General features: G+C 44.6%; 1 protein-coding gene across 2 annotated transcripts in view; it reads left to right on the forward strand.

Moving 5' to 3' along the window:
- Positions 1-17,584, forward strand: part of STAG1 (stromal antigen 1) — a 162,584-nt gene that overhangs the window by 111,136 nt on the left and 33,864 nt on the right. For both annotated transcript variants that reach the window (XM_027703865.1, XM_027703866.1), the window contains exons 11-19: positions 1,919-2,017; positions 6,725-6,804; positions 9,239-9,346; positions 11,516-11,630; positions 12,780-12,897; positions 13,986-14,089; positions 16,877-16,969; positions 17,090-17,179; positions 17,352-17,555. In XM_027703865.1, coding sequence (XP_027559666.1) covers positions 1,919-2,017; positions 6,725-6,804; positions 9,239-9,346; positions 11,516-11,630; positions 12,780-12,897; positions 13,986-14,089; positions 16,877-16,969; positions 17,090-17,179; positions 17,352-17,555 — 1,011 coding nt within the window. The remainder of the gene's footprint in view (positions 1-1,918; positions 2,018-6,724; positions 6,805-9,238; positions 9,347-11,515; positions 11,631-12,779; positions 12,898-13,985; positions 14,090-16,876; positions 16,970-17,089; positions 17,180-17,351; positions 17,556-17,584) is intronic.

A 17,584-nucleotide genomic window follows, 5' to 3' on the forward strand; every position in this document is an offset into this window, starting at 1 on the left:
CCAAGGTCTGGGTGTGCTTCCAACCTACCGGGCTCGATTTGCTCTCTTTACAGAGACCCTCAGTATTAGGCCTGGACTGGGCTCTGGGACCATTGATCCGTGAGGGCTTTGGGCTCCATGGGCAGCCTGAACCTTTCCTGCACAGGCCTTGGGGCTCTGCTGTGGGCACTGGGTTTTGAGTTTTGCATTTTGGGTCCCCAGCCCTCTGCTCACAGGGGGGACAGGCTTCAGGGAACTGGAACTGAACCTGCTGCCCCAGTGCAGCTTTGGAGTGCTCATCACATGCCAGGATAACCTGCTCCTGACCCTCTGGGGCTCAGTAAGCTGAGGGCATGAGAGGCTCCCAGTCCTGTGAGGGGGATGCCCAGGGATCAGCACACAGAGAGGGGACACCATTTCTGGCACTGCAGCGCAGGCACCACCAAGACATCAGCAAGCAGCACTTCTCTGTGCTTTTGTGCCACTGGATCACATCCATATAGAGCTTTTTTTCAAGGAAGTTATTTTCTGTACCTTGAAAGATCTTAATGCTAAAACCTTTTAAACATAACTTTCATCTCATTGACTTTCTCTGCTGTGGTAGTCAAAAAGATCCCAGGAAGAGAGCATGACTGCTCAGAGACTCCTCATGGATGTAAAGAGATGATTTCTCAGGAACAATAGTTCTCATGGAAGTTCTGAAAATCCAACTTCTGTGCTTGTTATCTTCTATTTCCATTTTTGAAATAGGTGTGAAGGAGGAAAGAAGCTTTAAAAAATTTAAAAATAAGGATTTTTATCTTCTGTTTTATGTCGGTCTCTGAATGTTCTTTCAGTTTTTAGCTTGAGGATTTTTAAAATACAGACCTGATTATAGAATAGACAAATTCAGAAATGAAGCCCTTTGGGTGTGGAGCTTTATTTATGAAGTTCAATAATTAGTTTTAACTCTTGAGCAGCTAGAGGCCTTAGACTTGGTAGTGTCTTCACTTTCATAACAGTAAGTGCACACTGCAGTGAACTCTACAGATGAAATTTGAGTAGGTTTGTGTTTATAACCTTTTTGCTATCTACAAATATTTTCCAAAAAGAATCCCTAGTTTGCTTGGACTGTGCAGTTGAGTGGAGCTGTGCACATGCAGCACAGAGGATCCAGCCCTTCCCTTCATCAGGGGTGTTCCTGTAGGAGAAAAGCCTGGATCCCTAGGCCCTGTGTGGGACCCCCATGTTTGCTGCCTGCAGCCCAGCAGATCAGAGCAGTCCCACCTGAGGAGCAGCTGGGAATGAGCTGCTGCCACCAGGACACTCAGACACAGGGACACAGGCTGCCCTTCTTCCCCAGGCTCCTCAGGCTGTGCCTGGGGGTGTTGGTCCTGTGGCAGCAGCCTGCTCCCCACTGGAGGGGCCCTCAGGCCTCTTCATCCTCCAGCCTGTGCTGTCCTGTGCTGAGAGATGGGCTGTACAACTTCCAGAAAACAAATCCAGGGTGCATTCCCTGTGGCCCTGCCCTGGGAGATGGTGGAGTTGCTCAGCCCATGCTCAGTCATTTTGAGCATTGATTGCAAACAGCAGGTATCAGCCCTGAGGTACCTAAAGACAAACAGCCCCACTGCACCAAGCCCTGCAGGTTGGACATCTTCACTTTGGGTTTGCTTGCTGCTTCCTTTGTCTTTTTGTGGGTTTACTTGAAAGGGAAGCAGTAACTGGCATGTGAGTGAAGGCACATTAAATTCTTTCCATATGCAGATAGGGAGGAAGTGGAACCTTGTAGGCAGCTGCACGTGGTTCTTGGGTTTAGCTGAATTGCAGGTTGGCTTTGGTCATCCATTTGCATACAATTTTGAATGTCTGTTAAACAAATTACACGATGATGTTCTTTAATATTCATGTGCATTTGATGAGTGTATTCTATCAGCTAATCTTGCTGTGTTCTGTTTAGCAAGGTGAAGTGAGGTTGAAGTGTTTGAAAGCTCTTCAGAGTCTGTACACCAACAGAGAGTTGTTTCCCAAACTGGAGCTGTTCACTAATAGATTCAAGGTAAGAGGAAATACAATTTTTGGAAGGAGTACAGAAAGTAAAAGTATCCTCATCCTGTTGTGGTCTTTGAGTCACGTCTATTAAATGCAAAAATAAACTCCTTTGTGGCAAGGCTTGTACCTGCACTAGCAAAACTGTATTGCTGAGTGCTGAGATGAAGCCAAATCCATTTTACAGTTTTTATCCTGTGACATTTGTCAGACTTGGCCAGGATGATTATTTATCTGTTTGTATTATTGATAGCTTATATATTGTCATTAATCAATCTGCCTGTACTTACTTAAATTTAGATTTATTAAATTTTAAGGACATGTACTTACACAACCTAAAATATATCTGAAAGTAACAGCCTATAACAAAAGCTTGGTTCTTCCACAGCTTTTTAGCTCAATATGTGGTGGTGTTTGAAGGGAGACACACTTGGAACTGCATCCCAGTCCTCCAAACAGTGAAATCCCTTTTGCTGCAGAAGTGGAGTTTACCCTGTGCTTCCCCCTGAGCACAGCTGTCCTGCTCAGGAGAGAAGTGCTGCAGGAACAGCTCACGGGGTTTCATTAGCACAAACTTTTTGCTTAATATCTGGCTGAGACTGTGGCTGTAAATTCCTTTTGTGGCATGTCTGCTTCATTTCCCAAGTGGAGTGTCTGGAGAGTGTGGAAGTGCTGTCCTTGCTCCTGTGGGATGCCTGGTGAGAGGGAAGCTCTCAGGCACTGTCACCACATCAGCTGGCACCTCTCATGTTTCCTCGCTGTTCTGGAGAGCACAGAGCTGTGGGAAAGGCTGCCCCCCGAGGAAAGACTCATTTATTTTGCTCTAAATCATGATTATAATGCTGATGATAAATTCTGTTTAGAAAAGGAGAGATTTAAATACTCATAAATACAAGACTTGAACTTCTCCCCATAGATTTTGTACTACTTCACTGGTTTTGTCTGTCATTGCGGTGGCTACAAACTCCTCCAGTTTGATCTGGAAAGCACAAAATATAGAAAACTTTCCATCTTCCATGCATGGAAATAAAATGGATGGAAAAAATAATTTATAACATTATAAATTTACAAAATTTACAAAAAAATAATTTATAAAAACATAACAGTAATCAACCTTTTTCCACATTCACTTGAGATGGAGAAAAAAAGATGCTTAACCTGCAGTAAAGTCTGAAGATTAAAGAAGGCTTTTTGTCCAAAATGATAGTTATTTAATAGAGCAGACTCTTCATTAAAAATCTCTGTCATTTAAGATTGTTAAGGGCAGATTAAATAAATAGGACTGAACTAGGTATAGTTGACTTTAAAGCAGGAGAGATAACTGGATCATTGTGTGAGATCAGCTGAGGGCCTGCATTTTTCTGATTTTGGAAAGTCAGTTTCTGGGACTGTTGCAGTAAAGCCAAAGTTTCCTCTTACAGAAAAGTCCCTGACAAACAGGTTCAGACCTCAGACTGTGTCTCTAATGCCTCCCTAAGCCTGGTTTGCTTTATCATCTCAGGACAAGCAGAAAAATGGACCCTCCAGCTTTCCTGTTCTCTCTGTGCAGATTTAGATTTGTTTATATTTGCTCCTTCTGTAATTCCATTGATTTTGAAATAGGCCACAAAAGCTCTCGTGGTCTCTATATCTGGTTCTCTGTACGAGACAATGTGCTGGATGTTTCTCCCTCAGCCTCCCAGAGATTGTGAGCTGCCCTGAGGCTGAACCCAGCCCGTCCACCAGCAAACCTTTTCAGGAGACTGGGGGCACTGGGAGCAACAGTTACTCAGTATTGTACCCCAGAAAACTGAGGGGACATGAAAGCTCTACGTACATCCTCCAGTGCAGCCAGTTTTCCTAGAGGAAGCTGAATTAGCCTGTGCACTGCTGCTGGGTTTGGGATGGCACAAGGAACTTCTGTTGCTGTCAAAAGCAGTCAGACAGAGGGGAACTCTACCTGGAATCCTCAGTGTCCCATTGGAGCTGGTTTTACTACAGAAGTCTGTATCATTCTGAAATAAATAAGAGAAAAGGTGAGCTCCAAGTGTCTGTGAGCCTAGAGAACAGCATTGTTTAACACAATGATTTCTCAGTGGCAGTTCCCAGCCACAGGAAGAGAACAAAAGCTGGCATGGCCCGAGAGCTGCCCTGGGATTTACAGCTGTGCTGACAGGGATGTGGCCTCTGGCACCAGGAGGGAGCAAAGTCTCATATTAATGCTTTTTGAGGCTGTGATACATCAGTTAAATGTCTTGCCATCACAAACTCTACCACCACCTCTTTGAAAAATAATTGACCTGAATGCCATTTGCAGTTTCATGGCTGCTTATTTATATTTCCTCATCAGAATTAAATCGACCTGCACACTTCAGCTGCTGCTCAGCTCAATCCATTCAAACTGTCAAGAGAAGTCTCTCTAGAGGTCTTCTGGCTCTTAAAAGAATAAATTAATTTGATCCAGAGTGCCTTGTGCTGGGGTGTTAATATTTCACCACCTTCCAGATAGCTGTGTCAAGGATCTGCTCATGTCACTTTGCCAAGGGAAAGTTGTAGGTGATGTGCTGGAAAATAAGCTTTGTCCATCAACAAAAATGTTGTCCATCAAAGAGGAGACTTGTTTTCCATCAAGAAGTCCTTTCTGATACAGACATTAACTGAAGCCATCAGTGCCAAAGCCAAGACATCAGGAGATTTAGGTGCAACCCTTGAATTCCTGTCCCTCATCCCTACCCTGTGCAGGACAGTGCTGTCTCCATGGCCTGAGAGGCAGAAAGACCAAATCTACATTTGCTCCTTAGTCTGACTTGTTCACAGCCTAATACAGAGTGGAAAACTGATCATCATAGGCACTGAAAATTAATAGTTCAAGTTCTGAGAATAGGCCTGTGCCTGTTGTGCAGCTGTATGTGGTACAGGGAATCTCTGCAAAGGCAGATGGAGCAGCTGGACTTGGCAACTTTCTGAAGCACAGAGGTTACACCTGCAGAGGCATTTGGTGTGCAGGTCTCTCTGGGGAGGCTCTTGGTGGCTGGCTGGTGGCACAGCAAGGCAGAAAATAAGAAATGACACTTCCACACTGTTTATTTTAAGCCTGATTTGAGAGAATGGCCTTTTTGGATAAGAAAACGTTCCATCAGTGGGTTTCAAAGTGCCCAAGGACTCAGAGGGCCCCTCCTGCTCTGCAGGCAGCAGAGAAGATCCCCTCCCTCCCAGGCTTTTTTCAGGGATGTAGGAGGAGTTTCATACCTGTGTGCTTACTCCTTTGCATGCAGGTGGTTCCCTCCCTGTGTTATCCTGGAGTGTAAGATGCACTTTGAGGGAGTACATGGAGTTCCACTGAAACATGTGAGATCAGTATCTCTGGCTGCTCTTTCTCTTGATGTTGTGTTGGTTGCTGTTCCTTGGCCAAGACCTTAGGAAAAATTAGGCAGCAGTTTTTGTCTTGTTCATACTCAGGATTTCCTGTTTGGAAAGTTGTTTCACTGAGTCTCTTTGGGGACTTCTCACAGTCTCTAAAACTGTCAGGATAAAAGTTAAATGTATCAAATTCCCCAGGAACTTACTGTGGTTGATAGAGGCCCATTCTGTCACAGTGACAAGCAGTGTCTCTGCAGCCCTGGTGGTGTTGGGAGGTGACACTTGGGACAGCCATGGTGCATTCTTCACATACTGATCCAGAATTTCTCTGTTGAAATAAGCATCAGTTGCTTGATACTCCCCTTTGGCCTTTAAATGCCTGGAATAGAATAGAAAAGAGGTGAAAACCTTTCGTTTGTCCTGATTTGTTCTGGTGATTTTCACTGTTGTTGCCTTACCCTTCCCTTGTTTCTTTTCTAGTCCCTGACTTCTATTTTTTCCCATCCCAAAATGTCATATAGTACCTAGGCCTTCCTGAAGCAAGTTAAGCCAGAGAAATCAAGTTTTATTTGGCCCAGTTTCTTTTCATTAACTTGATCGGTCAAGCAAAGAGCATCAAGACACTGAATGTTTATGGCTGGATAGAAATTCTCCCCAGATAGGAAGGGCAACATACACTAATCACAGCTATTTTTGTGCCAGTAAGCAAACTGAAACTAGGGAGAAAGAAACCCTTAGGAGACTTCTCATAATGACAGGGTCCTTGAAGTTATAAAATGGTTAGATTGGGCTGCACAGTGGTGTGCTTGTCTCCACTGGGAAGAGTACAGGAAAATACAAAGTCAAACCATGGAATTTCTTACTTCTCTGGGGAACATCTGTAGTGTAGTTCTTGAGCTCAGCTTCAAACCTTAGGCTGTAGCCTGGTGTAGAGGCCACAACTTCATAGGCAGTTTGCAATGTGAGTATTCAGTTGTGATTTTCTTCCCAGCATTTCCAGATATGCAGCATTCCTCGCTCTGAAATGGTTTGGTTTCAGGGGAATGGAGTGGGGCGGTTTTTGTGCTGTTGTCCAACCCAAGTACATTCCTTTTCAGAGCAGACCTGTTCAGCTGGTCCAGCCCAGATGATGTTTTAACTCCAGTGTCCTTCCTCAGCTGCTGGGGAGCACAGCTGGCTCGGGACAGTGTGAGCAGCTGTCCCTGCCTGTTCCCTGGCACAGAGCACTCGGCTGTGCTCAGGGGACACTGGATGGGCTCCCTTGGCAGTGTCCACTTGAAGCACCTTTCCCTCCCAAGCGTCTGTCTGTGATCTCTGGAGTTGTCCCTCTCCTAGCTGGTTGTTTGTGTTGTGTCCCTGACGTGCCATTCCCTTCCAGGACCGCATTGTGTCCATGACCCTGGACAAGGAGTACGACGTGGCCGTGGAAGCCATTCGATTAGTGACACTCATCCTGCAGTGAGTACTGCTCCAAACCCCCTGTTCCCCTGGGAATCCCCTGGGCCAGCAGCATTCCATTGGCTGATTGCTTTGCTGCTGTGTTGAAGGGAATTTCTTACCTTACACTTTGTATGAACTGCACATGTGGTAATAGGGACAGGAAGCTGAAATAAGAGATTCTGTCTCATGGAAATACAGTAGGCAAAGTATAAAAATGTTTTGCTGTGTTGAGCTGTTGATACCTCTGTTGTTGTGGAAGAATGCCAAGGGCATTTATGCCTTTTGCCAAGGGCAGAGTGACTGTCCTCCCCAAAGCAAGTGTCTGTGGGTCCTGTTTGCTAAAGTGACTCAGTGAAGATCCAGCGTGGGGAGATTTGCCGGGTTACCTGACACAGCTGGACAGAGGCACCTGGGAGAAGGTGACTTCCAGGCCTCCAACTTTCCCTTGCAGGGCTGCAGTGGCTTCCCTGAGGCACAGATCCAGCCCCAAAGCCCTCCCACATGTGACTGACCCAGCCTGTCCCCCCAGGCTCATGATGTGCTGCTGGGGGGGCACTGCCCAGCTTTTGGGATTATCCACCAAAAGCTGTGCTAGAGGAGATCTATTTGACAAACAGATGCACTGAAGTTTTGCTTCATACTTTATCCCCAGTAGCTCTACTTCAAAGAACATTTTTAGACATGCAGAATTTGGGTGAAAGATTACAGTAGCTTTTCCTCTCAATAAAGAGCTCTGGGCTTCTTTATTTATGAGTCACTCTGCTTTACAGAGATTGGACTTGTAATATTAGAAAAAAAGGAAGTCTGGCATTTACTGTCATATTTTTAAAGCAAATGTAACAAATACGATCAGAAATTAGATGTAGAGCACTCCTATTTTCTACATTATTAGCAACATTTAGGAACACAGTAAGATTCAAGGGCAAAATTTACCCAGTGCAACTTTTTTTGTCCTCTGGTTGCATGATGAAAGCACAGCTAAATGCATTTAGCACCAGAAGGGTCTGGGTCACACTGGTGAGCACAGGGCAATGTTCTGACAGGCAGGAACTCCAAAAAGGTGTCTGGAGCAATCCTAGTGAGCAGTGACTTATTTGTAGTGTGAGGCCAAACTTTGTAGAGTCCTGCTAAGGAAACGTTTCTGGTGAATGCTGAGTGAACAAGGATGGAAGCAACACTCCCAAATGTGACAGTGCTTGATATTTTTATGTCATTGATGGAATATAATTGTTCACAGCATTTTTCAAGAATGCTGCTGTAAAGTGGGAGTTTTTCTGAGTTTCAGAAAACTCACACAAAATCTGCCTTGAACTCAGAAGCTGCAGAAGCCCCAGCTGAGTCTTTTACCCAAGACAAAGGTAAAAGGCGGCCTGTTCTTGTCAATAAATAATTACAGAAAATAAACTGTTCATCCTCCTTCATGCAGCACAGCAGGGTATGTTCACATGCAGCTGCTAGGTGTTGAAAGGGAAGTCTGCCTGCAGCCAGACACTGAGCAGTGTACAAGGGAAGGCAGTTTATTGTATCAGCATTATTGGAGCTCCAACTGCACCCCCCGTTCAGCCCTGAAGTGGCTGCGTGTTGGTTTTTGGGGATGCTCAGTGCCAGGTCTCTGTCCCCACAGTGTGGTGTGTGTAACCTGGTGTCCAAATCCAGAGCATTTCTGTGCCTGCTCCCACTGCTGAGACAGTTTATCCACCTGGCCTGGCCCTTTCAGCAGCTGGAATTGGGAATATTCCTTCCTACCTCCCAGGCCACCTCCTGCCCCGCAGCAGGAGTGTGCAGAGTGTCCCATGGAAAGATCAGCTCCTGGGCATGGAGCAGACCAGGAGGCTGAAGCAGGTTGTCCCAGGCCCAGATTTCAATACCTTAACCATTCAAAGTTTTGATAGCAAGCAAACATAGCCATAGAAGTGAATAAGTTCAAGCAAGGAATTGCATTTTCCTCGTGTCATGCTCTGGAACAGACTGCCCAGGGAAGGGGTGGAATCCCCAGAAAGGCCCGTGGATGTGGCACCTGGGGACATGGACTAGTGGGTTAATGGTTGGACTGATGAACTTGGAAGTCTTTCCCAACCTAAATGTTTCAGTGATTCCAGGTTTTTAGTTTACTAATGTTTGATGAGTGTTTGGCATCTTGTTTATGGTTAGTGTGATGGTCTAAGGAATGAGCAGGGTGGGATTTGGAAGCAGTGATTCTGATTTTCTCATAGTATTATTTTATCTCTATATTGATACAACTGGGAGATGGAAATCAGACCTACTTTCAGCCTTACAGGCCCTTTAAATACCTCTGTGTTTGGAAAGTGAACCAGAGATCCTTGAGGTCTGTGTTCAGCCATTTAGGATTTTGTAGGAAGGCAATCAGTCTGTCCAGAGTGAGTTGTGGGGGGTGAGGGGATGGGAGTGAAAGGTCTGCAGTGGTTCAGGTGTTACTTTCTGGCTCTTTCAGTGGGAGTGAGGAGGCTCTGTCCAACGAGGACTGTGAGAATGTGTATCACCTGGTGTACTCAGCACACCGGCCCGTGGCAGTGGCAGCTGGAGAGTTCCTGCACAAAAAGTAAGTTCCAGTTGCCCTGGAATAAGACCAGATCTGTGAATGCTTTCTAGACAGGTAAGATCAAAAGGCAAAGAAGCAATAGAGTGAAATATCCCTTAGCAAATCAGGTATTTAATTTAAACCAGAGATTTACTCTCTTGTCTAAAGTCAAGACCTAAAGACTTGAAGAAACTGAATTTACATTTTTCTTGCTCTAGAATTCAGGTAACTTTTCCTAACTCCTCCAGGGGTTAAATATACAAAGGCTGTATAAACCTCTAAGGTTTAAATCCTGTAGCACTCTCTGAATTACTGTTGTATGATGTGTCTATGTAGGGCCTACATATCTGTTATGGTCTGCCTGATAGACAGTCATCATTTCTACCAAGCTTTAAATCACTTTATTTCAACACAGTGAACTTGAGAGAATTTGATGTAGTAAATAATTACAAAGTTTGTTTCTGAACTCACTGGCTTCCCCTGCATTTCACCGTGGTTCCATTCCCACGTGCCCACTCTGCCAAAGGAAATGAGCTCCCTTTTTTCCTGGATGTGAGTCAGGAACTGTGACCAGGACACTGCCATAGCAGAGGAGTAGCCTCTTCATTTTAGGGTTTGCAGTTTAAAATATTTTAGTAGGAATTTTATTCTTTTCCCTTATGGTTGTGACATTTAGAGTTTTTTAATATGTGTATAGAGAACCCAGGTTATCTGATCTTTCATGCCAAGATACAAATAGAAAAAAAATACATTAAAACACCCATTTTCCTTTGCCAGTGTTCTAATTTTCTATGGATTTAGAAGTCCACATTGTATTTGTAAGCTTTCAGTGGTGGAATTCCAGCTTTGTGATCAAGTATTATCTGTTTCAAGGAATCAGTTTACAAAATCCTGTTACATTTAGTTTCCTATATGACATTTCACAAGTTATGGGAAAGTGTGGGGTTCTTTTTAAAAACATTCAGTGAAATTACTTTGTTAATCAACACGTGACAAAATAATTTTGAAAAATGCCTCGAAGTTAAATGAGGACATGTTTGCACCTTAATGCACTCAGGGTAAAGACAAGACTTTATCCTGACTTTTCTGTACAGGATGCTGTGCTGTGTTCTCTGGGTGTCTCTCAAGGTAAAAGGCAAAGATAAGATTCCCCCATTCTTAACAACTCATTGTCTTTGGTTTCTGCAAAGAAAATCCCCAGTTAAATAAGTTAGAATCTCTTTGAGGCGTTTGAGGTGTGATGTGTCTCACCTGATTTTATACATTTCACTCTCATTTTCTCCGTGTAAGCTGTTGTTAGACCTGCTGTCTGTCCTTAGCAAAGAGAGCAAATAACACAGAGCTCTCTGACTCCCTGAGGGGCATGGCCTGAGGTGTTGCAGCACCTGCAGAGGGCTCATTTCTGGGCTGGGCAGGTAAGCAGGGGGACAAGGTGATGTCTTTGCCTAAAATGCAACATTTGAGTGTAACTTGTCCTCTCTTCAGGGAATTATAGCAGTGAAATCAGAATACTCTTTCATGTTCCAGTTTGCTTTGTGACTGTGGTTTCCTTGGAAAAACCAGGAACAGTTTTCAAGTGAACCCCTCATTGCAGTAACTGTCCCGTGGGCCCAGCTGAGAGCTCCTTCAGCTGTGAAGTTTGAGCATTGAGAGGAGTTTGGGGGTAGCATCAGGAGCTCAGTGCAGAGTGGATCATTGATCTGTAAAAGCCCCAAGTAATGTTTTATCCTTTGTGCTGCCCCTGGTGCCTGAGGTTGGCTGTTCCCTGGGGTGTCAGGTTTGATTCCACCCTGTCCCACTCAGGGTGAGCACGGCCAGGACACAAGCCCAGCTCTGAGGCACTGCTGGAGGAAGTGCTACCACCACTGTAGGGCTTGAGAAGTTACCAGTGCAAAACTAGACTGATGATGCAAATATTTAAAACTCTGCAAAACCCTTCAATATAAGTATGTTTTGGAGAGCTTTTTCCTGGATGAAATTCTTCCAGCCCTGTGAACAGGAGGACTCTGAAGATGAATCCATCTCTTCAGACAGGCAGAGGTTGTGCTCTCTTTCCCCTGAAAGAGGTAGCAGAGGTACTTTCCCTGTGCCTTATGAACAGTTCTGGTGTGTCAAGAAAGAATGTTCATCGTTATTGCAGAAATGAGATTTGTTGTGATAACCATGAGAGCTCCTTTTGCTTATTTTCAGGCTGTTCAGCAGACACGATCCCCAAGCTGAAGAGGCTCTAGCAAAGAGGAGGGGGAGAAATAGTCCAAATGGAAACCTTATTAGAATGTTGGTTCTTTTCTTTCTTGAAAGTGAGGTAAAAAATTCATTTTAACCTTTACATGGTTAATAAAACCTGGAACTTCAGAAGTGATTTGACATCATATAGTAATACATTGTCTGTCTTTTCCTTTTTTTTTCATATTTTCAGAAATACTGTAAGCCCCTTTCCCTGCCCTAAATTTCCCTGTCCATAAAGCAAATTCAGCTGCAAATCTTGGTCATGGTTTATTTAGCTTTATTTAGTGCATGTCCCCACTGTCCTCAGGCTGCACTGCTGCTGGGGAAGGGCTGCCAGGGCTCTTGCTTGCATACAAATGGAAAGAGGTTTTTTTTTAGCATAACCATGCAAGGAGAACACCCCTGAAGTTACTCTTTGTGGAGTAAAACAATTTGAACCAGGAAGGAACAAAAATTGCAGAATATCTCAAATTATGATTAGAATCCTAAATTAACTCAGAGTGGGAAGGACCTGAGAGGCCTTCGAGCAGAGTCAGCTGGAGATCAGAGGAGGGTCTCCAGGGCTTTGTGCATCTTGAGAATGTTGGAGGGTGGAAATGCAAACAGATGTGGTGAGCTGAGGTGCTGGATGAACACACCCGGGGGGAATCGGGCCCATAGTTTGTGTCTGTAGGCACAACACATATGGGAAGTTTTATGGGAGACCTACTAATAGTAATTTGGGGGAAATGGCAAGGGAGTGGAGGAAAACTTGGGAAGATAAACTGTCAGGTACAGGATGTTCTGAAGATAGAGGGGGAAAGGTTTAAAAATGACACATTTGGTTTGGTAATAAGTAGACTGAAAGAAAGGAATACAAAACAAATCCATTACAGCTCTCAGTCTCCTGTCTCACCACCTCCCCTCTTTCTAATGCAGTGAGAAAGTGAGGAAAGGTAAGTTAACAGCTTCTGGGCCAAAATCTGAGAAAGCAGAGTTTTCTCAAGCAGCTTTATGGAAAAGAAGCTCAGTTTAGATTTATTCCATTTTTTCTGTTAGAACATAACCCCACTGCACTTGTATCATTCAGCTGGAAGAAAACCTTCCCAAGTTAGTTTTCAGCTGAATTTTCTTTCCAACTAACATGACATACATGCCCAGACACTCTGCATGCCCAAATGACTGGGGAAGTTTGTAGAACTGCTGGTATCAGCTGCTGTACTGATGGTTGCCTTGGGTTTTCTAGTTGCATGAACATGCAGCCTATTTGGTGGACAGCTTGTGGGAGAGCTCCCAAGAACTGCTGAAAGACTGGGAATGTATGACAGAACTGCTCCTGGAGGAGCCAGTCCAAGGAGAAGAAGGTATTGCTCTAATCTCTCTGCCTTATTGCTATTGCACAGTATTGTTAATTATTCCTTAAATACCACTGTCACCCGCAGTGAAATATCTTTGTCTTTGTGGTTTGTTTAGGAAGCATATTTGAAGAAGATTTTAGTTTAATCCATTTTTAATGCACGTTGCTTTAAAAGCAGCAATTTGTACTTTATTTGTATTCTGTTTTTCTTCTTGTGAAATCTGCTCTGCTGTGGTTCCCTAAAATTAAAGCTAGGACTTCATTCTGTCAGAATGTTTAAATAACTAGTGCATACATGAACCTTTCAATAAATTGAATAGTTAATGCAATTTTGAATAAACAAGCACTTCAGGTGGGGCTAGTGAAATCTGGGGCTTTCCAGGCAGTGTGAAAACCCAGTGAATTCTCCAGAGGAAAAAAACTAAGGGGATTCTTTCACCATTAGTTTCAAATTCGTTTTGCTAATAATCTGTGTGTGCAAGGTGGCCAGGGAGGTTGGGGGCAAAGAGTCCCCAAGGGCAATGGGTGTCATCCAACATCCTTTATAATCCTCCCTGATTCTCCTGCTTTGGGCCCTTCACAGGTGGCTGAAAAATCCAGGGACTCTCCCTGCTTCCTCAGCAGGAAGTGAAGTGATGTGCTCACCACCTCAGTGCTTCAAAGTGTGGCCTTTTGGTATCCACCTGCTACACTGGGGCCCTTTAACAGGGGAATTTCCTCAGGAAATCAGGCAGTTTGGTTCTTTGTGTCTGCTTAGCCCAGTAGGGTCTGATCCTCCAGAATTGCCTCTCAAAGGACAGAAAATGTGTAAGGCAGTGACAGTGACTGGGGTGTCACTGACTGTCCTCCAGGACACGCTGTATTTTGTGGATCTTTTATCATATTCCCCTTCATTCATCCTTTTTCCCAGACTACATTTCTCTACACTTCTCTCAGTTCTGCCATGTGCGTTTTAAGATGATGTGAATGGTAACTCAAAGAGGAAGCAAGGAAGCCCTGATAAATGTGGCAGAAGGAGATTGTCCCCGGTGTTCCCTGTCCCTGTGCTTCCCCCTCACCCCGAGCCGTCCCTGAGCTGTCCCGTTTCCCCCACAGCCATGTCAGACCGGCAGGAGAGCGCCCTGATCGAGCTCATGGTGTGCACCATCCGCCAGGCCGCCGAGGCACATCCCCCCGTGGGCAGGGGCACGGGCAAGAGGGTGAGTGGGGCCCAGGGGCACGGGCAAGAGGGTGAGTGGGGCCCGGGGGCACGGGCAAGAGGGTGAGTGGGGCCCGGGGGCACCTCGGGCAAGAGGGTGAGTGGGGCCCAGGGGCATCTCAGGCCTCCTGGGGGCCCTTTGTCTGCAAAGCCACGTTCTGATGCATCTGTATTAGACTTTCATAATGCTCTTTAAACTACTTCATGGCAACCCTTCTGAAGGAAAATAGTAGAAATTATATTTCTGGGTGTGTTCGGGCTTTTCTTTGTTTCTTTGTTGGATTTTGGGGTTTCGTTGCCGAGTTGAGCGATATAAATTTCCAGCCTGACAGTCTATTTTAATGATTTTTTTAGATGTTCTTTTTATCAGGCCCCTGGCTTACACTTGTAATGTACCCACATGTACATCCCTTAATGTTAAATCTGGATTAGAGTGGAAAGTGGAGAGCTTGGCAGCAAACAAGATTACCTCTGTCTGTCTTCCATGAAATGAAATGTGCTGCTAATATGGACATCAAATTTGCAGAAAAGCCAACAGTATCTTCACCATGAGAGTATTTAAGCACTGGAACAGATGCTGGGAGTTGGTGCCCCTTCTATCTTTGGCAGTTTTCACGGTCTGACTGGACAGACCCTGAGCATCCCAGTCTGCCCCCTGAGTGGGCTCTGCTTTGAGCTGGAGGGTGAGACTGGGACCAGTCTGAATGCACCTGTGGGTTTGGGTTTCCATCCCCACCTGCCCCTTCCATTTCTCTTCTAGTGACTGTTTGAGGAGCAGGAGTCCATTCCTAAGGCTGGACAGGCACTTTTAAACCTTTCAGCATAAGTCACAAGGCCAGGGTGATTCCAGGCTCTCAGCTGTATTCTCCAGACTTAACAACATCCATGGTCCAAAGGACACCCGGCTTCCCAAATGTATCCCCCTGATTTTTTGTAGTCCTCATCTTATTTAAGATAAACTAAAATAGAATAAACCTGTGTGAACACATGGTATTTCTGTTAACTTCTGTTCTAAAGAATCATAACCAGTTCATTAAAGAAAGTCACAGATTTAATAAAGGTGAAATCTGGGAACATAATTCTTTATTGTTAAACTAAATGCAGTTACTTAACTTGTTAATTTTTATATGCCAGAAGCAGAGTAGCCTCATGTCCAGAAACAGCATCTCAGGAAAGGCTCCAAGAAACCATCAATTTAAACATGATTTATGTACCGTAATTTAAAAAGCACGTTCTGAGAAATTTTTGATTTATTAAAACATTTCAGTGTGGGGAGGGAATCTGTGAAAGCACTTAGTCAAATTTACACAAATTTAATCCTATGTAAACAGAACTGTATTGTAAGCACAGCTTTTTTTGTCTCAGGCTGCAAACCCTTCTAGCAGGAGAAGTGACCTTTAAATTTAACAAAAATTTTGTGTTTGTATTTTCTGTTTGGAGCACCAAATAATGCCACTGTTGACTTTCTCAAGAGATCTACAGTTCGGTTCACTTAAGTTCAGTAAATTGCTTCATCTTAGATTTTCGATGTCTGTATTTCTTCAGAGCTAAATAAAACACATCAGTAAAATAAATTTCACCCTCTGAAGGCTGATCTGAAGAGCCCCAAGGTCCCCCTGGGGGCCCAGGGCACAGCAGTGTTTGGTGCCCAGGGCATGGCTGGGCTGTCGGGGGGTGGCTGGTGCTGCACTGCTGTGCCCAGGGCTGAGGCTGCTCCGTGTCCACCCTGGGCCATGTGCTCTGCAGTGGTTTCTTACCCTGCTTACAGATCCATTCCCCTCCTCTCTATGGTTGGTTTGGGTTCCTGCTGACACAGTACCCATCACCCCAGCAGGTGTTTTGTTTCCAGCTGTTCTCCTCACTGTCACAGAGATGTAGGTGTGACACGGAGCTTTTGCTTCTTTCCAGTTAGATGTGAGTGGTGGGATGGTAACTGCAGGCATCTCTGGCTTGTCAGTGGAGGTTTGTCCTGTCTCCTCATCTCACCAGCTTATTCTGAAATGGAAGCAGATTTCTAATTAAGCACTCACCTTCTTGTGAAATAGTTTCTCCTCTGACTTCAGCTTGTAACCCTTCCTGTGCAGTCTGGCCCCTTTGCTGTATGGGAATCATTAGCTGACACGAGCATTTTATTCCCATGGTTTGTTTTCAGAAGTGTTCTTTCCTTTCTGAAGCCAGCTCTAAGCTTTCCTGAGGCATGTTTGGGTGATTGTCTCGTTCCCTGTTCCCAGGTGGTTTTGCTATGGCAGCATTAGTGCTGTGTATCTGTCCCTGACATTGGTGGCGAGTTCTGAGAACTTGGATGTACCTTCTCACTGAGAATTACATTCCAGTTAAGAGATGAGGCCATGAATCTGCTCATGAAAATCACTGTCACAGTGTGCTTTGGGTTTGGTTTTCTTAATTATATGCCAGTTCACCCTGAGGTCTTACATTAACACTTGGTTTAGTGTGTGAAAGCCAGAGCTTGGAAGCAATAGCAAAACTTCCACTGACTTGGGTTTATTTGAATGCCAATCCTCAAAAGATGTCAGTGTGTCAAAACAATATCATGCTGGGTGATATGATATTATCCTTTTCAGTCACAGCTTTTAGGACGTGTGGTCCTCCCATTTAATCACTCTTCAGCCCAAATGTGTTATTTGTTATGAGTTATTTGTTCCCTCCTCTTTTGATTAATTAAAAATACACTTGCATGGATTTTTGTCTCTAATGCAACATTTAGAAAAATTAAGGAATGCTATAGACAGAAATTGAACTTACTGTAGTTATTTTTGATCACTTGCAGGTCTTGACAGCAAAAGAAAGAAAAACTCAGATAGATGACAGAAATAAATTGACTGAGCATTTCATTATTGCACTTCCCATGTTGCTATCCAAGGTACAGTTTTCCACAAAGTAACTCTCCCGGGGATTTACAGCTGTCTTGAAGCTTTTTCTCAGTTGAATGCAGGAGTTTGGTTTCACTTCCCTGGTTTTGTGTTGTTCCCGTGTGTTCCAGTACTCTGCTGATGCTGAGAAGGTGGCAAATCTCCTGCAAATCCCTCAGTACTTTGATCTGGAGATCTACAGCACGGGCAGAATGGAAAAGGTACAGCACCCTGGGGGCTCTCAGCTCTGGGATCCCCATTCCAGGCACCCAGAGCTGTGCCTTCCTGGCACAGGAAAAATCCAACCCCCGTTGGTGTGTTCTGGGAATGGCTTTTGCTCTGAGTTCCACTGTTCAGGCGAGGGGAAAGCTGAACTTCTTTTCTGATCCACAGCATCTGGATGCCTTACTGAAACAGATTAAGTTTGTTGTGGAAAAGCATGTGGAATCAGATGTTCTGGAAGCCTGCAGCAAAACCTACAGCATCCTCTGCAGTGAGGAGTACACCATCCAGAACAGGGTGGACATAGCCCACAGCCAGCTCATCGATGAGTTTGTGGACAGATTCAACCATTCCGTGGAGGATCTGCTGCAGGAGGTTTGTTCTCTTCACAATCATTTCGTTAA

This window comes from Neopelma chrysocephalum, unplaced genomic scaffold (assembly GCF_003984885.1).
Source record: "Neopelma chrysocephalum unplaced genomic scaffold, ASM398488v2 Primary Assembly neopelma1_252, whole genome shotgun sequence".
Lineage (NCBI taxonomy): Eukaryota > Metazoa > Chordata > Aves > Passeriformes > Pipridae > Neopelma > Neopelma chrysocephalum.